Genomic DNA, 21,774 nt, shown 5'->3' with positions numbered 1-21,774 from the left:
AACATCAATATAGCAGTTTTCATTTCTAAAGAGTTTTTGAACTATGAGTCCCTTTAAATCGAGTAAACTGAAAAGGTGCTGGCCCCGGCTCAGCAGGACTCTCTTGTTGAATCATGTTTGATGTTGTGCGTTCACCTCAAAAGGGGGGCAGGGAGGCAGTGTTTTGAGATGTCAGAAGCAAGCGAGAGCCTGGGTTGTACAGTACTGAGAAGAAGAACAAAGGCACACAATGACACGGAGGAAGGAATAACAATGAGGGCCGTGCCGCAGTGTTGTGTGATTCTAGCGTGGCACAGGGGTTTGGGATTATTATCAGAGCAGAAGGAGCATGTACTGTATATATCATTTCACTAATTACTGTTCCGCGCTCTAATTACAATGCAGCAGGGACACATTCAACTCTCAGATCCTTCCTAATGTAAAATCTCCATACGGCTTCCAGTTGTCAATCATACACAATCCCAGACACGATCCCAGAAAAACCCAGAAAAAAAGCTTGTTTCTTCTTCCCCCTGTCTTTCTTTTGAATATCAGATTTGCTCCCCGTGTTCTCCGTACAGCTGTCACTCCTCTCTTTCTTCATCTTTTGTCAGCTTTACCTCGACTCACCCTGGCTGAGATATCTGGAAAGCAGTATCAAAAAAATGCGATAAGCATATATGAAATATGAGAAAAAGCTTCTGTTAAAAGGACAAAAAACACATATTTGGCTAATTTAGGGGACAGGCTACAGAATCTATATATAATACATGATCACCTAAAAAAGAGGATTCAATCAAGATGCAAAGTAAATGTAAAGTTGATGGTTCACTGCAGTTTTAATGGATAAACTGTAACCTGGGCAGCGAGCTTTAATCATATTCTGAAGAAGCTGACACGAGGGACATGAGGCTGCAGACAAACACAACAAAAGATCTGATTAGAAATACATATATTTCACTGCACAAGCACTGAAAAAAGCCTTAATAACTAATTTTATATCCCTGTATTAATATGTGTGGACAGGAAAAGGGCAGAGCAGAACCTGCAAATACTTTGTTTGGTTTTGGCCAAAATGGCAATTGTTAACCACAAAGGACTTGACTGGACCCTGAGTGCCAGAAATTCATGTCATTTAAAAAACCTTTGCACAGAAATTTCATCTTTTATTAACTACCAAATTGGCCTCATAATTTTAGAAGCAAAAAGACATTCATTTATATGCACATAACTTAGAAAAGTGCTAAGATGTGCATGTTGCCTGAAAGGCAACAATGTACCACAAAGGAATCTCAGTTTGCCACCAAGCTGCTGTTGTACACATAACTATAATAGCTACAAGTACAGAAGTCAGCATGATTAGATTATTTCTGCAACTCTGTTATAATTCAACCTAGATTTAGATGCTACTCTGTCTCCATTCAGTGTGACTCAATGCAACGTTTCGATTTAATTCTACATCTACATCATTCTACATCAGATTAATTCCTCAAGTAAAAGGACCAGCACCACTATGTTAAAATACTCAGCCAACACTCACATAACAAAGGTCCTTTATTTGAAAAAAAAGTACAGAATATTGTAATAATAATAATAGCTAAATGTACTTAAAGAATGAAAAGTAAAAGTACTAATTTGCAGAGAAATGGCTCCTGTGAGTATGCTTTTTTATAAATCGTCATATTTAACAATGCCTTGTAAGCTTATTTGTTTTGGTTAATGTAAAATCTTAATTTAGTGACTATAGCTGCCAAATACACGTAGACGAGTAACTATTTTCTACCACTGAAATGCAGTGAAGTAGAGTGAAGTAGCATAATGTATATTCTCAAGAGAAGCAGCTCAGAGTTTCCACCACTGAACAGTGAAGAATGAGCTGAGGCACAATGAAAACCACTATTCCAGCTACAACTATATTACTGCTGGATCATCATTCCACATCTATAGTCATAAGATTTATGGAGTGCAATGAAAAGTTAAGATAAACTATATGGGCACTAAAATGAGTTTTTTTGTGCAATGAGCTTATTTTACACAACAAGGTGAGGCTCAGCGATTTGGGGATTAACTCAGAGCCAATCGGCTGCTTTCTCTGCACTGAGGGAGCCTGCTGAGGATTCAGCACATTATAAAGCTGCCTTACAGATGCCTCAGTTTGCCATTGCACCAGTCTGGTACTACTGAGTAGATCCAGAATACACAGTAAGGGCTTTAGCTCCCAGATTGCCTGTGATTCACTTTGCATCACCCAGGAGGAGATGGGGGAAACTGAACATCTGGTGGATGCAAGGTAATCCTAGCCCAAATATGCAACTTCACAAGTCATCTAAAAGATAATGATATCCTCAGTAGTGCTTCCTCATTTCTCTGCTTTCTGACCTGACTGGGCTGTAAGAAACTGGATGGAAGGATGGATGAAGTATCATTTGTGGCTGCATGTACTGATCAGACTTGTTGAAATAAACCAAAACAGCTTCTGAACCTGAACTGGACAGACAATAGGTCCGTACAGTCTAATATATTGTTCAGTTACAGTGCTGCCTGATGGTTTGGACATTAGCAGTGGGGATGAAAGCTTTAAAACATGTATAGATATAATAACGTATTCAGGTGATTTGGTAAACCTGTAAGAAGTTAAACAAGCAAGGATCAACAAGATCACCTATGTGTCTATTAAAATGATTCTGCCTTTAAGCTCCCATTAACTCGCTGTATTTGTATACTTTTTCCATTTGAAAGTCTATGCTATGCATGACAAGTATGAATCTTCCCTGACTCAGTGTAGCAGTTTGCTTTTTTCCAAAACAAAACCTTTTGTGCCATCTAGTGACCACAAGACCATTCATACACAATTACATCATTACTAGACGTGGCCACTGGAGGGCGGGATTTGTTTTTAATGCAGCACTGCCAGATGTTACTCAGCAGTCCTCTCCTCTTTTTTTTTGCAAAGTGTAATTTATTTTAGTGAGAAGCAGCTGGAAATGGATTGGAAAATGGAAATGCGTAATGCTCTTCTGTTCATCAAAAACAAAAAATGAGGTGCCTCTTGAGCAAGGCACTTAACAGCCAACTGGTCCAGTGGAGCTGCTCAGTGGTTAAATGTGGCAGACTGTGGTGAAAGCTGCAGGTCCTGGCTGTGAATGTACGTAAAATGAATGATAAGATGCAGGAAATCAGTGAAAATGAGCAACAAAAAACAACAGACTGATGAATGCTCTGCTTATACGATAGAAATAGATGTTTATAAGAAATAACTGCACATGCATTTAAAGCCTTTTGAGTAAAAATATGCTAAGGCATTTTCATTACTTTGTGCAAATGTTTTACTGATTTGAAATGTTTAATGTGTTGTAACTTTATAAACGACAAGACAAACAATCCAAAGACACACTTTTTTATTACCACATATTTAAAAATGACACAAACAGCATTAACAAAAATCTTCCAGCAGTCTGATAAGTTTGATGACATACAGTCTTCTTATATTCACACTGTGACCATGAACATTTCAACATGAAGTCATTACTTCAAGTTTACCAAGACAGCAAGAGTCAATTCATTATTTTTGGTCTCTTTTGATCACTTGACACTTTCAATAACTACAAACCAGTGACTGGCAGAGGTTACCTTTACATGTGGAATCATAAGTTTGAGTCAACATCTCTGAATGTGCAGTAGATGGACATGTATTTCTACATTGTATGTCACCTCACATTGCTCCCATTGTAATCCTAACGTTTTTTACTGTTGCGTAACGTACGCACTGACATAACCAGGGACTTACAGTAGCAGGTAGAACGGTTTATAAGTTCATCCACAGTGCAGGCATACATATTGGAATATTAGTTCTTTCAGCATTAGGTCAAATGAAGATGGGGACATTTTTAAAAGTGACTTTTTGCCTCATTAAACTTATTCACCTTTATATACACCACTGAACAACAGTACTACTTAAAGCATCGGTGTGTAACATTTAGTGGAAGCACAAATGGAATATAATAATAATAATAATAATAATAATAATAATAATAATAATAATAATAATAATAATAATAAGTATGTTTTCTTTAGTGTATAATAACCTGAAAAAATAAGAATCTCTCTGTTTTTGTTACCTTAAAATGAGCCGTTTTTTATCTCAATAAGGTGTGGGTCGTCTTCACAGAGTACGCCATGTTTGTACGGGAGGAGCACAGAAGAGACAAACCAACCACTGGCTCTATATAGGGCCATTCACATTTTCACATCGACCACCGTGGTTCTCCTATTCTCTTAGCACACCGTAGAAGTTTCAGTTGGTTGCAATCTGACACCTCTCCGCTAGATACCACCAAATTCTACACACTACACCTTTGAAAGTCATATCACCGTCCATCATTATCAGTATGCATGATAAGTGTGAGTGGTGGGCGGAATTTAAGAAAACACATAAGGCAGTTGATGAGAGGTAACGACTACATAAAGTTGTGAGATAACAGGAGTCATTGACAGTTTTGTGCTGCCTCCATTATTCAGGTAGAGATGTGTCTGCGACGAGTAACAGTGCAGTGTCCGTATATACAGCCATCAGATCAGTGGCATTAAACGGACAGACATTACAGCATCATAAGAAACTATTGAACCTGTAATATTACAATTGTAACTGTTGCTTTTCCCCAGAAGTGAATTGTACCTAGCTCCAGTATGTGAACACGTCAGAACAGTATTCAGGACAGGTGAGCAGGCTGTGCAGACTGAAGAACTGGTCCACTCTCACACGAACTGCCTTTAAGTTAGTTTTGCATCTCAGAGGTCAGTGGAGTATTCTGTGGAGGTATCTCTCTGAGTTGTTCTCTCCTCCTCTCCTCAGTCCTGAGCTGGTTCTAGCTGGTCTCTCCGAGGTCCCCTCAGGGCCCTGGCTCTCAGTTAGTGCCACTGTGGCGCCTGTTGTCGCTATGGAGGTGTGTTGGTGTGGCTCTGGACTGCTGTGTGCTCCTTCTGCTTCAGAATCACTCCCCTCCCCGGGATCCTTCCCCTGGCTGCTCTGCGAGCTCTCTCCGATCCTGAACAATAGAAATGTTGTTGAAAAACAATATGAATGCAACATCATTTTTAAAAAAGTCACCATTATGAAAGATCTGAATGTGAATTAAATCAAATCACACCAGCAGTTTTGCTACCTGAGGTGATTGAAGGCTCGTAGCCAGTGTGAGCCCAGCACCTCTCTCCCGTTGGCCCTTAGTCCTCTCCTGTGACTTCTGGCCTTCAGTCCTATCAATGCCTGAGCCAGATCAGCCTCATCTCTGTGGCCCCAAACCACCTGGGCCCTCTGCTCCGCATCTTGATCTCCCCCTGCCTTGAACAGTCTCTGTAGCTGCCACAGATTCACGTCGCTGAAAATGTTTGCAGAGCCGGCCTTCCTACTCCTCCTATCAGCCAGCCGCCACAGCGAGGAGGGGCCCGCCACCCTGAAGGAAGGAGGGGAGGCGGGTCCTGTATCCATCCGGAGAAACACGGGTAGCGGTGGCATACGCTGGCTCTACTCTGTGGAGAAGTCTGACAGAGTTTCCACTCATTAAGATGTGTTTGCAAAGTGAAAGACGCTTCAAAATAAACAACAGAACATGACATATTTAAGTACATGAGGATAGATTGCGTCACAACACCGATAGACAGCTGCTGCAACTGAGCCACAAGTCTTCTGCCCGCTTTAATCCTACTTTAAGAAGCGAGTGACAAGCTGCGCTTTAAAGCCCATTAGACTGCAGATGGCAACTTTATCTTTCTTTACCCTGGGACACCAACAGATAAGGTATTAGCTGAGCGACCAAGATCATGGCCGCATGTAAGTCAGTGGTCTGGTCACTAAAACTACTTTCTTTCAGTTTGACAAAGAAATCTCAAGTAAAATGTCCACCTACTAGCTTCCTCCAGAGCTTTCTACAGCAGATTATGGAGTTAACGCAGATTTACTCCTCTGAAGAAGACCAGGAGTTGAGATAATTTCGTCAAACTTACTATTAACTAAGTCAGGAATGAAGATTCACATTCTCTTTAAATTAAGCTTCATTCTGCAGGTTTAAAATGTCTTACTTTACTCATTACATATTTACTATCGGTCCTGTATATTTCACATTTCTTTAGAGTAGATCTTTCTAAGAGTAGAGAGGGAAATAATATGCTACATAACAAACAACTTATGAGCAAAAAACAGTCATTTACTGAGCCACCTAAAGGTTATTGTTTAATTTGACCTTAGTTACATATTAGATATGTTAGATATTAGATATGATGGCACAATGTTCCTTAAACATTTGTGACCTGTATTGCTAACTTTGTCTTTCTGGAAAGAGGACCACAATGGAAATAAGAGATCTTATAACTTTCTTGTGTTATCCTCAACATTTCCAATGGTTATGTATTTGGCACAGTTTGTGTACATATATTTTTGATATGTCAAATAAATATTATAACTCCAATACTAAACACTTAGGCAGTTAGTTGAGGTCAGGCCTGTGAGTCTGTCCATATATTATCATCTTTGTTGGATGCAGCTCTAAAAACACAAAAAGTTAAACATTCACAGACCTATTTTGTTAAAAGGAAGCCTTTAGGTTAACACCAGAGGCCTCTCCAGTATTCCCCTCCCTCCGCTGTCTTGATAGTCTTCTATTTGCATAACAAAAACAGAAACCGGATCCCTTGCTAAACTAGTAAGTCTCTGTAAAAACAAAGTATGAACTCGTCTTTGAATTAGACTTATTCGTGGTCCGTTTAGAAAGGACAATACGACGCAGTGGCTCGATCACCGTACAGGACAGTCTGTGCTGGGCTGCATTGTGCTGTTACCCAGTACAAAGGCAGCAAACAGGAATCCCGTGAGAGTCATGAGAAAAAAATTAAAAAAAATTCTGCTTACCCGAGTATTAACTGATGTATTCAGTGCGCTTTGTTCCTACACAGCATCTCACTGTGCACCGATGTGGGTTTTTTTCTCTTATGAAATCTTCCACAATACTGAAATGTAGCAGGTCAGTCAGTTTCACCTGAAGCCAATTTTCTGTCCTTGAGCCGACGGTCAATCACAAATCAATGTCGTGAAAATGACCAATTAGGATGGAGAGATCCTCTGGTCCCGCCCACCTGGGTTAGGAAACAGCTCTTTTTAGACCAATCACAGGTTGGGGTAGAGGAAGGGGCGGGGCGTTGGGCTCCGCCCTCCTGGCCACGTAGGGTGTGTTTGCTAAAATCCATTGACGTCAATGAGCCTGGCTCATGTCAATTATGGAAGAGGGAAGTAACATGTGAGCATCCTGCGCAGACACGCAGACACATGACGAATGGGCTCTGTAAAAAACAAAACAAATAACACTGCTTCTTTGTTATGTTTGTCAAGTGTAATAAGAAAAATATTATTTTTGAAGTTAAGAATTTTATTGTTTCAGTTAAAGACACAAACATATTGTCTTATATCTTAAAGCATGGAAGCCTAAGAATTATCATTTAAGATAAAAAAAAAAAAAAAATAAGATAATCCTTTATTAGAAATGTACAGGATTACAGCAGCATAGGTTATAGTGCAAACAAGAGACATAGTAAAAGAAAAACAAGATAAAATAAAATAAAAGTATTATAAATAAGCAATAAAAACAGTAAAGAATCCACAATAACTGAAATATTCTATATACAGACAGAAAAACATATTGTCTTATATCTTAAAGCATGGAAGCCTAAGAATTATCATTTAAGATAAAATAAAATAAGATAATCCTTTATTAGAAATGTACAGGATTACAGCAGCATAGGTTATAATGCAAACAAGAGACATAGTAAAAGAAAAACAAGATAAAATAAAATAAAAGTATTATAAATAAGCAATAAAAACAGTAAAGAATCCACAATAACTGAAATGTTATATATACAGACAGAAAAACTATTATAGCTATAATTGCACAGTGTATTGTATTGCATTTACGCATTTCATACTTCAATTCCATTAAGCCTCTGGGACAAAGGTCACACTCCCCGGGGGACGACGACCACTCCACCTTGGGGACATACAGGAGCAGATGAGCGGACATGGATGAATCCAGCAGAGGAGCAGAGGAGCAGAGGAGGAGCAGGCTTTGGATTACAGGCCGCCCCCTCCCCATCACCCAGCCCCCCAAACACAGACGACACATTCGACAGAGGAAACGGAAAAGACGAAACATACAAGACGGTTTTTCATTTCAAAACCCCGGGGCTGTGGAAAGAACAGAGAGTTCCTTTTATATACCGAAACTTCACTGTCAGACCTAAAACTCGGCCTTACACCTCGTTTTTTTTATTTTTTATTTTTTATTTTTTTTTAACTTTTGACCATTCTTTCCTCCAGCTGTTTGCAGCTGGCATAAAAGCACCCGCCCTGTTCGCGAAAACGGGACCGAGAGTGACCGGAGGAGGAGAGAGATGCCACCCCAACCTTCCGAGCCGCAGGTGAGGAAAACTATCCTGAAGTTCCTCCAGAGTTTTTGGGGAATCATCCGGATCCTGCAGATCGTGTTCGGAGCCGGACTGTGGGTCACAATCGCCGCGAACAAATACGAAGGCTCCATCCACTTCGTCCTGTTCGTCGCGGTGCTCTTCTGGCTCCTCACCCTCGCTCTCTTCTTCATCACCGTCCTGGACAAGCAGGACCTGGTCCCGCTGCTGGGAGGGGAGCGCTGGTTGTCCACCAACCTGGCGCACGACGTGGCCGCCGCCGTGCTCTACCTGCCGGCCATCGGCGTCATGATCTACAAGACGGATCGCAACTCGTACTGCAACCTGGAGCAGTACAAGCACCTCTGCCTGTACAAGGTCTACCTGACAGCAGCCGTGTTCGCCTGCATGTGCTGCCTGGCTTACCTCCTGTCGGTTGTTTATGGAGCTTGCAGGAAATGTAAGGGGGAGCAGACGGTCATCTGATGGGGACTGAAGGGGGTGGGTGGGGGGTGGGGGGTTACCCCTGTAGTACCCCTTATTCCTGTAGGGTTACCACCCTACAGGAATAAGGGGTATCCACAGCAAGATGAGGAATAGTTAACTTCACTGTAATTTAACTCAACAGCTACTCTAACCACAGGTTTGTCTCTATTGTCTCTCCACACCAAAGCTTTCCATCCACAAATTACTCGGTCAGTGTCGCTGACTTCAAAATACCAAAAGCAGCTCTGGGCACAAAGGCCACCCAGGATGGGAGTCTATTTGGAAATGTGTTATGAGGTCCCAAGGATTGTACCCTTTTATCAAGGCTTAGGGTTAGACCATGCCTCCACCTCTTGCCTTTTTTCCCCCCCAGTAATTTAATTCAATTTTCCCTCATAAGGGATCATTATAATATTCCTGTAAGTGCATATTATGTTCAGTGTTTACAATACAATGGCCTTAACATACACTTGTATATTTGTGTCAGTATACTGAATAACTGTCCATCTAAACCTCACATAGGATACTTTTTTTTTTCAAAATGGATACTTACTTTTTTTTAAAGTATATATTTTTTATGTGTTTAAGTATTTTTTTTTTATGACAGCAAAGCTATACTGAAGTAGAAGGACTACAAGACTTGTGGATCTCCTTTTGCCCAGCTCTGATTTTTGTTGTGTCTGGCTCAAATGTTGCAAACCGTTTTATCAGTGCCTTCTGTCAGAATGCTGTATACTCAACAAGGTTGTGATAACAACAACCCGACAGGATGGGTGTGATTGGTGCTACAATGTGTAAACTGAGCAAAAATATTCATTAAGTGTTCATTATGTAAAGCCAAAGAATAAAGACCAGTAAGTGTGAGTCTGTGATATGTTTCTTTGGTTATGAGCGTTTATTGGTATAGAAGTGTTTAAACAACCCTTTTGATTTGTTTTAGTACTACGAGTTAAATGTGGAGAAAGAACCGGGCCTCTTGAACTGTGCTTTTGGTGTCTTTTTTCAAATGAGACACAGATTTAGAGGGACTAGTCTCCGACGTTGGGAGATAAAAGCCTTGGCTATCAGCAGGGAGCATTTATATGCTTTGCCAATTGACCACATGAAAGACAAAGACCCCCAGATTTATCTGTATCTCTAACAGAAGATGAGAGAGTCACTCACACACTGACAATGTGCGCTACGATAGAGAGAATGTGAGTGTGTTGCATTAGAGTTATCTTACTTTTGGAAACAACGTGTTCGTGTGTGTGTGTGTGTGTGTCTGTTGTAATCTGGGAAGAGGCTTGTTCTTACCGGAACAGTCTGTTGGGGTTCTGGAGGTGGGCTGACATTCAGCCAATGAAAATGAAGCAAAGCAGAGGAAGATGATTCAACGTTTATTCCAGTCAGCATGCTGGTGTTGAAAGCATGATACAGACAAGTTGATTAAACAGCACCCAAAGCCACTGTGATAACTCTGTTTGGTTGCCTTTATACAACAGTTTTGTAGTTCTCTGACAAATATGTGTTTATGCATTACACACTTGCTGTTGCTGGCATGTGTGTAGTAAACAAAGCTGCAGATTACTCGCACATAAACACATACTTTTCCTTTTTAGGCATTTCGCTTTCTCCTTGTACACTTCAAGTAAATGCGGTGAGTTATATTTGGAAAGGAGAATTAGAGAACAAATGTTGCTTTGTCACAACTCCAGATTCACAATCAAGAATCAAAACAAAAATGCAGAGATTATAATATGTAAACAGTAGTTTTATAATACAATAATGAAAGAAAAAAGGTGAGAAATATGGTTTTACTGTCTTTTATTGCTTGATATACATATAGACTTATTTAGTGCTACCATTTCAAATGACCATAGAAAGACAGAGAAAAATCAAACTGCAATCGGGTTAACTTTAAAATTCTTTGTCTTTTAGTATTTAATTTGGGTATTTTATTCAGTCTGTACTTCCAACTGTACAATATGTCATCCCTGGGGCACCGGCCTTTCTATGCAATGACAACAACAAAAATACAGTGCGTGTGTCGAGTGCAAGGTGGCCACAGATACAGAAGTGGAAGGGTTAATGTTAACCATCTGCAGGATATAAATCTAGGCACTTCTAAAGGAGGAAAGGAGTCCCCCCCCCACACACACACACACTACCACCCACCCACTTCCCCTCTGAGACTTCCACCCTAGTGTTGTCCTGTCCACGTGTCAGCGCCTGTGGAAACACACTGCTGTATACAACCAAATGGAGGCAGTACACAACAGCAGCCCTGCGTGCTGCATAAACAAAGCACTGAATCCCGTGTTTCAGTTTGATATTGAAGGTAACCATGACGAATCATTTTAAGTTTTGGATGACTCACAACAAGTTTTGCGTATGCTGACAATTAAGGCCAAAAAAAGGGATTCTCTACATTTAGCCTGAAAGCCTTTTTGAGCCCACCACATGAACAGGCCCCGTATTATTACGCAGCCATCAGTTTATAGATGTCCCGTCTGTTCACATTTGTCAGTTTTGTGTATGAGCCCATTTTGCATTTAATCCTTAGGCAATCACATCCCTGTTCCAAACATGAAACCTGTATAATCACAGGTAATAACAAGAATTTTGGAATCCTCCTTTGTTACCTCCTGACACTATTAGAAGGGTGTGGCCACCACATGACTGAGAGTGAAGAAAGCCCAGACAACTTAGTATGAGGACATATAGAGTCAGGCGCTTCTCTGGAGTGCCAACTGTTTGATATTTTGCAACTCAACCAAAGAGACATTTCCTGTATGCGCTCTCCCAGCAGTCTGCAAGCGAGCGACCATCCAATACAGTCATCATAACCCCTCTAAATGGTTCCTCTGGCCTCCCATGAAAGCACAGCATCATGCACACTGTTACCATGGACTGATGTCAATTCACTGCTGCCAGAAAATGTAGAAGTGAGTTCTGAAGTCAAAATGGATACCAATGACATGACTGAATGGCTTTAATTAAATCACTGGTGAGGTTATCATAGAGAAATGGTAGGAATGTTTTTTATTTCTTTTTTTTTATTACTTGCCTCCCAACACAATGGTGTAGAAAACGCGATGTGAGCTGCAGAAAAGCATCAATGAAGATGGTAGAAAACACTTATTCAGCTCTTTTCGCCCAGGCAAGATGGCTGTCAACCATAGTATTCAATTCAGGTTTTCTTGATAAAATAAAAAGTACAAGTCTTCACATTTTTTACCACTTGGTTGCTTCAAGATTTATCATTATTCTAAGTAGAATTAGTTGATTCTGTCATAAACATGTAAACGTCCCAATATTCACAAAACAAAAAAGAAAAGACTCCTGATCTTTAAGTCGAGGTCAGTTCCTGAAGTGATTCAAATGTAAGTGATGGGGACAAAATCAACGGTCATTGTTTGCTAAAATGTTTTCTTTTAAACCAAAAGCTATTATGAGGCGTAAGCAGTCTGAGTTATTCAAATCAAGTAGGTGTTTTCCGAATTGATAGGCTTTCTTTCTGTAAGACTTCCTCTGCAGCTCCACTGAAGCTCAGCAATGAAACACTGTCTGGAGAAACACAGGGGATGTTACCAGCTTGATATGACTAACTGCTGAAAAATCATATGAGCTTCAGAGGAACTTCAGGAAGTACTTTTGCACACAAGGACAGTGGCTTTTGTCCCAAATCTCTTAAAATGAAATAACTGAAATGAATCTCTTCATAACCAGTATAAACAATTACAGCAACCAAAAACCCAATCAATGTAATGTCAGCATTGTTTTAAGACCTACTACAAAATATGTGAACTTATCCTTTAAACATGTTTGGATTTTGTGTATGCTCAGCATTATTCAAGAGGAAATGTTAATATTTAAAGAATACCAACACTATAACCCACAACTTTTTCTATCCAACCCCAGTGTGTCTGCCTCTGTTTTTCTCCAGCTGACAGACCTCGTCTCCTGTCTCATTTGGCAGGCCACATGTACGCACATGAAAGATGAAAACACAGACACGTGCACACAGCAGTGCCCTGTTAACCACTCTTTCATCAGATACTGCTGAGATGCACATTCCACTGCAGAGGAGAGGGAAATATGGCAAAACAAATGGAGACTGACGGACAGAACAAGTGAATGAGCAGAAAAAAAGCAAGAGTTGATGTGCAAAAATGTCCTTACATAAAGGTCCAAGCAGGAATCGACACAGAGATTGACATTTCCTGTCTGTGTAAGGCATGAATGGGCACAGTGTTCCAGAGCATGTAGTTTGCCCCTGACACTCTCTGGTCAAAAGTTTCCTAACATAGTGACTCGGATTACTGATTCCACATCTGTTGCAGCAGCTTTTGCCCACACTGTACTTGTGAATGGGCACAGTGTTCATATGCCAGTGGTGGGAAATGATGATAACTATTTATAGAGCCTTGAAAATACCACTGCTTCCTTCACTCTGCCATGTTGTTGAGAGTGTTTCACAGAGTGAATGAGGCTGACAAAAGTAAGAAAATAGAGGGTGGTAATCTGACAATAACTGATTACTGTACCAGATAATTACCAAAACTTTTGTCATTCACCACCTGGTATGTTTGCCCCACTAAAATATAATATTAAATAACAAGTTAGAAGTGAAGTCCCTCCCGAGAGGGAAAAGTTTTTTACGAACATTGCATCTTTAGGACAGCTTAAGCTGAAACACCCTGTAAAGTAAAACAAACATTCCTTTCAAGTGTGGATCATGCACTTCCTGATAATAGATAGATATTCCTTTTTATTTATCCCCATGGGGGAAATTTGGGTGTTGCAGCAGCTCAAGTACAGAGTAAACAGATTAAGATAATAAATAAAAGATAATAAATAAAAGATAAAAGATAAATAAAAATAAAAATAAAAATAAAAAATAAAAAATAAATAAATAAATAAATAAAAGTAAAAGTAAAAGTAAAAAAATAATAATAATAAATAAATAAATAAATAAATAAATAAATAAATAAATAAATAAATAAATAAATAAATAAATAAATAAAAATAAAAATAAAAATAAACAAGCAACTTTTTCCCAGCGCCACTTTTCCCACAGTAGCCCAAATTCTCTCTGTTACGTCACACTGCAGTTGTGAGGAAATACAGCCAATTTAAAAGCATAATTTCTCTAATTATATTCCATTTATTTATTCTGGTCATAACATTGAATAGTACATCTCAAGCCTTGATACGTTGATTGGTATTCTTACACTGCATTGTCAAAATAATGCATAGCAGTTTGGTAGAAACAGCAATATAAAGTCAAAATAACAATGTCCTATATCTAGAAGAAGAAATGTAGGAGAAACATGATCTAGAAAATCCCATATATTTAAAGTCTATGGCTCATTATTATGCAACTGACACACCCAGACTTAGATATAACATTTCACTGTGATCCAATAATTCCTGACTGCTGAAACATATAAACTATGATTTCATTTAACCACTAGGAGGTGTTATAACGTTTCACAAAACATTCATTTGTCTATGTCACATTTGGTTCATAGCTAAGTTTTAAATGTATTTATTTGATTTGCCCCCTAAACAAATCCACTGACCTCATACCTGTAATTCAATGTATTTTTTAAATCCTTCATGAGCCTGTAGAACCGAAAGGAATGTTAAGTTAAATACGTGTTCCTCTGTCAGTGGTTTGCCATAATAAAAGATAACATGATACATGTATATATAAAGAAACTATAATGTGCTCTTCTAAAGGCTTGATGCATCTCAAACATATAATTTGCTTCACAATATTAATAATCTTCACTTTCACCTGGCCTGCATTTAACAGATCAACTGTTCAAAACGGAAGCTGATAATGAGTATCTTTTAGACAGCAGTTAACAGCAGAAAATCACCTGCAGAATCACTTAAAATATACAAAATAGGCCAAAACAATCTGTTGCAGCCGTACAATAGGCCATTAAAATGTTTATGTAGCAGGTCATATTCTGCACAATACTCTAATGCTTTGCCACATAGTAAAACAGTTACTGTGCAATAGCTTGAACAAAATTTGGTAATGTGTCAATAGAAGTTAGATCATTTATCCCAGACATGGTGAGAAGCCAAACACTAAAGTGATTTTATGTAAGCTTGCAACATCAGAATTACTGGAGTTCAACTGAGACATTTTTATAGGTAATTTTACCTCAAGAGGTACTGACATGGTTGATTTGCTGTTTGTTTTCCCAATTTTCTGATACAACTCAGTCTAGTTTGTAAAGTATGGTTGAAAGCTCAAGAAAAAGCTAGTGAGTGGACATCAGTGGTTAGTTTTGTCAACCCCGCTCTTTGAATGAACGTTCATGTTGACCATTAAAAAATTTAAGAATTAAAAGCCCTTCAAATGAAATCTAAGTGGCCAGAAAAGCAAGAAGGAAAAGGACTGAGAATGTCCCCATTTAACTGGTTTACCCTTTCTTGGAGTTCACCCTATTTTATCATACAATATTTCATTTGTTGAGTTGTTTTTTCACAACTGCATGTGACTACTTACCCATGCAGACCATCATAAATGTGTTGTAGATGGAGTGAAGAATTAATCTTTTCACTTGGAGGAAAATGGAGCTGTGAATCAAATATTGACATCATGCAGTCAGTGGTTAAGTATCATGAGATCTCTGGGAACAGCGGGTGGAGTCCTCTCCTATATAGAAATGTGCAAATATACTGTATTTGCAGGATTGCAAATTTATGTGTTACAAACTGAGATCTTGTTCATCAGTATGTTATGCAAATGCAGTACCAATAAAAGCTCCTTCACAAAGGGGCCAAATTGCCTCCACAAATCTGAGTAATGCTCCTTCCTTTCATCACTTATATCTGCTTAAACCTGGATCTTTAATGCTCTATGATATTGTATTTAACACGTCAAGCACCCCCCATTCTCTCATATCTCCCCCTAGTTCTTATTTCAAATTTACTGTTTCGCCTCAAACCTTTATTGCTTGATTGCTGCTTATTTGTAACTACGGTGTTTTAAGCTTATGATAGATTCTGGGCTCTAGTAACTACAGCAGTAGTTCAATGTTTTACAGGCCAAGGTCACCCTCTACAGATGAAAAGGAGGAAAAGCAACAATTAGTTCAGCTGATCTTTAAAATACCTCATCCGCATACTTCTGTCATCTTAAATGTTTAACTATAGGTCCAAATACCTCTTTCAGGGGTCACTATGGTTTAAAGAAAAGTCTAAAAGTCCCTTTGTCAGCAGCTTTATTTCAGCTTTGATTGAAGTTTTCAAACAAACTTAAAAAACTTAGATAGATAGATAGATAGATAGATAGATAGATAGATAGATAGATAGATAGATAGATAGATAGATAGATAGATAGATAGATAGATAGATAGATAGATAGATAGATAGATAGATAGATAGATAGATAGATAGATAGATAGATAGATAGATAGATAGATAGTAATTTGCCTCTGCACTATACTTTTGCTCTGGTTTATGCTTTAAGATGCTTGTTTAAGAAAGGAGATGCACTTATGACTTCTGGTGACTAGTAGTTCTCTTGAATACCTATGTTGAACCCACTTATTGTAAGTCACTTTGGATAAAAGCGTCTGCTAAATGACTGTAATGTAATGTAATGTAATGTAGATAGATAGATAGATAGATAGATAGATAGATAGATAGATAGATAGATAGATAGATAGATAGATAGATAGATAGATAGATAGATAGATAGATGATAGATAGATAGATAGGTAGGTAGGTAGGTAGGTAGGTAGGTAGGTAGGTAGGTAGGTAGGTAGGTAGGTAGATAGATAGATAGATAGATAGATAGATAGATAGATAGATAGATAGATAGATAGATAGATAGATAGATAGATAGATAGATAGATAGATAGATAGATAGATAGATAGATAGATGTGGTGTAATTGAGAAACACAATGAAAAGTCAATAAGGTGCAATGTACAGAATGAAGGTCAGGGAAATGCTGACGCCCGCCGCTGTCATTGGTCAAGAAATGAACGTCATCTACTTTAACGGAATCTCATTGGATGGGAAAAACCAGGAAGTGGGGGAGTAACCAATCCACGGGATCAGAGAAAAAGTCCTCACCGGTCTGACAGCAAACGAGTAGACCTATTTTCTTCTCGAGTGGAGAGTTGTCAATTTAACATCCTCTGCATCCATTCTGAAGAATTGTATAATTGACTTGCCTTAAGGCATATTATAATCAATCATGGCTGCCTACAAGTTAGTGCTGATCCGCCACGGAGAGAGCAGCTGGAACCAGGAGAATCGGTTCTGCGGCTGGTTCGATGCGGATCTGAGTGAAGCCGGGGAGAAGGAGGCAAAGAGAGGTGGACAGGCCCTGAAAGGTAAAGAAAAACGAAATAAATGTGATCCCATCATAACCCACTGTACTGTAGCTGAAATACTGCCGTGTCAATGCATGGCTCCGATTGCATAATGTCCTCTGCATCAGACTGTCGACCGCCCCGTGAGCGTGTCAGGACTACGTGCAGACATGCAGAAGTGATGCCTTTTATGAAGCTGCTCCGGTACAGTGCTATTAAAGAGCCAAAGAGAAGAAAAGGAATGAAGAATTGCTCATAAAAAGGATTTATTTTTAATTATGTGACCCCAGAACAGCCTGCAGAGAGTGATACATACAATACTTAAGAAAGCAAAACAACTTGCAATCAAATTTCTTAATCATTTTCTTAAATGACCTTCTTGCAGGTGACTTGCTCTTTTTCAGCACATAAAGGTCCACTACACTGAGAGTAGTCTCATTAAACCAGACTGCAATGTAGCTAAATCTGCCTGCAACCATTAGTTGATTAATGAAGTAGTCAATGAAAAGGGAAAAAAGCCAAACATTTACTGGTTCAAGCTTCTCCAGTGTGATGTGTGATGCAGCCTCCAATAATGCAAACGGTTAGGCAAGACTGCATTGCTTCTTTTTATGTTTTATGCAACAAGTGCCTACTTGTTATTCTCAGAAGGGATGCGGGTTTTAAAGAAGCAGTCACAGTTTCCAAGTGGAAACAGTTGCATTAAACTGCATTGTCTCTTACTGACTTACAGATGCCAGCTTTGAGTTTGACATTTGCTACACCTCCGTGCTGAAGCGGGCCACCAGGACTCTGTGGCTTGTCCTGGACAGCATCGACCAGATGTGGGTGCCAGTGCATAGGACCTGGCGGCTGAACGAGCGCCACTACGGAGGCCTGACTGGGCTCAACAAGGCAGAGACGGCCGCCAAGCACGGAGAGGCTCAGGTGAAGATCTGGAGGCGCTCGTTTGATACCCCACCTCCTCCAATGGGCCCAGATCATGACTACTACAGTGTCATCAGCAAGGTAAGATATGATATCTGCAGTACATAGACACAACCATGAGCTCTGTTGGCCTCTGAGGAAGGACATGGTTTTGTACATATTGACCAAACTAGCTGCACAGAGGCATAACAAAGAAAGCACTGCTGTCGTGCTCTATAACAACCTGTGTCACAATGAATGAATGAAATCAACACAAACGGCCAAGTGTGTGGAGTGAAAATAGTAAACTTTAGGTCATTTTGTCCACAGCACAGTCAGCTTGAATATCAAAATGTTTTACACGTACAACAGCACAAATAATATCTGACAGCCGTACTGCACAGTGGGGATACAGTCAATAACCGTTTGGCAGCATGTGCCCTGATGTTGTTACCTAATAGTACGTCGTAGGTGGGTTAATATATGACTGGTAGAAATCATGCCTGCTAGGTGCAAGTTCAAAGTTCAGTCCAGGTGAAAACAAACTGATCAGAGGTCTGCAGAGGTATGCAGAATTTAAGATGCAGTAACTCAAAGCTGGCTGATGGTGGCTTTTAAAAACTACGTGATCAGCAACATGTTGATAGAGTTATAAGAAGAGTGTCATAACTGATTCTGTCATGCCTGCAAATGAAAATGAACAAGTCATCATATTGCTTTAAGTTACTTACTTAATGCATTTAGGCTCTTAAATAAATGTACACTTAGTATTGATGGAAAAGGGTGAAAGACAAAGAGATCCTGTACTTTTTTAATGTCTCTATTCTGATCTATTATATATTTTACAAACTGAGATTACCCTCCCTGCAGGACCGTCGCTACGCCGACCTGACTGAGGACCAGCTTCCTTCCTGCGAGAGCCTTAAGGACACCATCGCTCGGGCGCTGCCCTTCTGGAACGAGGAGATCGCCCCAGATAAAAAAGGGACAGAGGGTGCTCATCGCTGCCCATGGAAACAGTCTGAGGGGGATTGTCAAGCACCTGGAGGGTGGGTGGCACTATAAGATTTTCAGCACAAGCAATAAGGAACTTCAAGTTGTTTGTCAAAATGCAATTTACTTAAATTCCATCACAATAGTCTCAAGGTAAGGTAAGGTTATAGTGTGAGAAGAGTGACAATACATTTATAATGAAAAATAACGACCTGTATATTCACTAACTTCTGTACGTAAATGTTTATATGTGCTTTCACCTGTAGGAATGTCAGATGAAGCCATCATGGAGCTGAACCTGCCAACAGGCATCCCCATCCTCTACGAGCTCGACAAGAACCTGAAGCCTGTGAAGCCGATGCAGTTCCTGGGAGATGAGGAGACCGTACGCAAAGCCATGGAGGCCGTGGCTGCTCAAGGAAAGGCCAAGAAGTAAAGACGCAGAAAAGCTCTCTTTATGTATTACAGAGTAGGTTGTCCCCAACAACTGACCTCAGTTAAGTGTTGTTCCCAAATCATAACTTATTTTGGATTGTAATACATGATGAGTACACTGTAGATTGCTGTCAAGGGCAACCTCACTCTTCTTTCACAGTGCAGGGATAGTAGATGTTGAATGATCAGGATATATTAGGGTCAGCGGAGCAACAGCTCTCAAGAGATTGTAAATATTTTTTTGCTAAAATGGCCCATTATTGTGACAAACTATAAGGTTCAGAGATCAAGGTTTCATTTATTGTCACAGGGTTGTGCAACGAAAATGAGAGAAAAACACAAAAAAGCAAATCTATCCCACTCTCTTTTCCGATGTTGATGAGTATATATCTGTTATAAATGCAGCAAAGTTTGTGAAAGCTACGTTAACATGCACCGATGTAGCCATGAATCAGTTCCTGTACTGTGCCTTTAACAGTCAAGAAGGTGTGGCGTTCAACTGAAGTGGATAGCATTGCTGATATAGGCAGTTTCTTATCTGTGTACTTGAATACTTGAGTAATATCCCTATCAATATAGGACATTTATTCAGTTTGCTTATGCTCAAACTGAATGTCTCTATGAGATACTGTCTTTCAAATGCACTGATGGTAGTGAGGAAGTTATACCAATGTGTGTCTGATCATACTGTCTTCATCAATTAGTTGCCCAGGACAACATTATTATTTATTGGATTGGATATTCTATTATAATTTAATTGAAACAAGACTTCATGAGACCTTTTTTAATGAAAGGGACCACTATTAAAGATGGACAACCTAATTTATGTATTACCTTTTAAAGCTATTCATTAATGCATTCCATTGATAATAAGTTCCCAATCTCTTGAGAGCTGGATGGGACAGTTAGGACAACTAAACAGTACTTTTCTCTTATTGTCTCTGTATATGAATGGTACTTGTGCCGTGTCCTTGTATGTTGTTGCTGTCTTTGTTGAGTCCGACAATTTTGAAATTTTCCTTATTGTGTTACATTAAGTTAAGTCCAATTTCAATGGTGCTAAACCCTGCATTGCTATTAGCATTGCACTGTATAAGGGATAAATCCAATATTTGGTTTATAGCCCTACCAGTGTCACAGTACTATTGTTAGGCATGATTAACAGAGGATAAAAGTTCTAAATTGATAATATTTTGTTACTTTGTTACTCTCCGCCTTTGGTCTTTCTTCGCCTCTTGGTGTCATAGTATTTATGTGCCTAAAGCTCCTATTCCTACATTGAACGCCTACAGCTGCCCTCACTGCCTAATGAGGAAGAAGTGCTGGTTTTACGGAAAATGTCTGCTAGGATTTCATTTGAAATGTTGCATAATGTCCTACAGTATTTTTCTTTTGCAACTGTAATTCCCTTTGTGTTGGTTATATGTATCTGAAATCTCTGACCGTAATACATTTACAAATCAAATGCTGTTGTGTCTCCTTGTTTTGTCGGCCATAAATATATATATATTTTAATCCACACAGTGATTTGAGTTACATGCTAGAATCAAGTCTAGCTTGTGGTCAAACTATTAACTTGCCATAACTCGGATTTACTTAATGACCAAGTTTCAGCAGGTTTTTCTAAACTGATCAGTTCATTTTTAGACTAAAAATGTACTAGTATTGGGGGCCAATCTCACTTACCTTTTTAAATCAACAGTATAATTCTAGTAATAAAAATTGTGAAATGATAATTGTTAAAGAAATGCATACCAGCTGTTTTGCACCACAAAATGAAAAAGTTGATATATATATATGTACAGTACCAGTCAAAAGTTTGGACACACCTCATTCAATGGTTTTTCTTTATTTGTATTTTTATTTTTCTCTACATTGTAGATTAATATTGAAGACATACAAACTATGAAGGAACACATATGGAATTATGTGGTAAACAAACAAATGCTCAACAAACCAGAATATGTTTTATATTTTAGATTCTTCAAAGTAGTTGAATGAGAAGGTGTGTCCAAACTTTTGACTGGTACTGTATAGTATAAATATATAAATTAAATAAATGTGTTAAATTAACAAATCCCAACCACCTCAAATATATAACCATATGATAGGGAAGGCTATTCCAAAAAACATGAATATATACAGAAGTTTTCTGTGGGAAGTTAATCCTCAGTGTATTTTGGTGGAATATCCCTTTTAAC

General features: G+C 39.1%; 3 protein-coding genes across 3 annotated transcripts; 2 read left to right on the top strand and 1 right to left on the bottom strand.

Moving 5' to 3' along the window:
* Nucleotides 1–3,376: 3,376 nt before the first annotated feature.
* On the bottom strand, nucleotides 3,377–7,006 carry LOC129092555 (arginine vasopressin-induced protein 1-like). Its single transcript, XM_054600541.1, has 3 exons — nucleotides 6,881–7,006; nucleotides 5,142–5,517; nucleotides 3,377–5,024 (listed from the first exon to the last, which is right to left on the bottom strand). The coding sequence occupies exons 2-3, from the start codon at nucleotides 5,489–5,491 to the stop codon at nucleotides 4,775–4,777; spliced, it is 600 nt and encodes a 199-aa protein (XP_054456516.1). The 5' UTR covers nucleotides 5,492–5,517; nucleotides 6,881–7,006; the 3' UTR covers nucleotides 3,377–4,774.
* Nucleotides 7,007–8,155: 1,149 nt separating this feature from the next.
* Nucleotides 8,156–8,916, top strand: marveld1 (MARVEL domain containing 1). Its single transcript, XM_054600544.1, has 2 exons — nucleotides 8,156–8,251; nucleotides 8,339–8,916. The coding sequence occupies exon 2, from the start codon at nucleotides 8,413–8,415 to the stop codon at nucleotides 8,908–8,910; it is 498 nt and encodes a 165-aa protein (XP_054456519.1). The 5' UTR covers nucleotides 8,156–8,251; nucleotides 8,339–8,412; the 3' UTR covers nucleotides 8,911–8,916.
* Nucleotides 8,917–16,985: 8,069 nt separating this feature from the next.
* Nucleotides 16,986–21,038, top strand: LOC129092143 (phosphoglycerate mutase 1-like). Its single transcript, XM_054599956.1, is given in 5 exon segments — nucleotides 16,986–17,260; nucleotides 17,973–18,247; nucleotides 19,016–19,113; nucleotides 19,115–19,194; nucleotides 19,405–21,038. Coding segments are annotated over 5 exon segments (762 nt in total). The 5' UTR covers nucleotides 16,986–17,121; the 3' UTR covers nucleotides 19,575–21,038.
* Nucleotides 21,039–21,774: the final 736 nt, after the last annotated feature.

This window comes from Anoplopoma fimbria, chromosome 6 (genome assembly GCF_027596085.1).
Source record: "Anoplopoma fimbria isolate UVic2021 breed Golden Eagle Sablefish chromosome 6, Afim_UVic_2022, whole genome shotgun sequence".
NCBI lineage: Eukaryota > Metazoa > Chordata > Actinopteri > Perciformes > Anoplopomatidae > Anoplopoma > Anoplopoma fimbria.
The sequence above is the reverse complement of the archived record's forward strand: the minus strand, read 5'-3'. Positions and strand labels throughout refer to the sequence as shown.

Bases quoted from the DNA above. Each gene is read 5' to 3' on its own strand.
- LOC129092555 (XM_054600541.1), bottom strand. From the start codon at position 5,491: ATGCCACCGCTACCCGTGTTTCTCCGGATGGATACAGGACCCGCCTCC. The intron at 5,025-5,141 runs GTAGCAAAACTG...TCTATTGTTCAG, and splicing joins CGAGCCTTCAATCACCTCAG to GATCGGAGAGAGCTCGCAGA.
- marveld1 (XM_054600544.1), top strand. From the start codon at position 8,413: ATGCCACCCCAACCTTCCGAGCCGCAGGTGAGGAAAACTATCCTGAAG.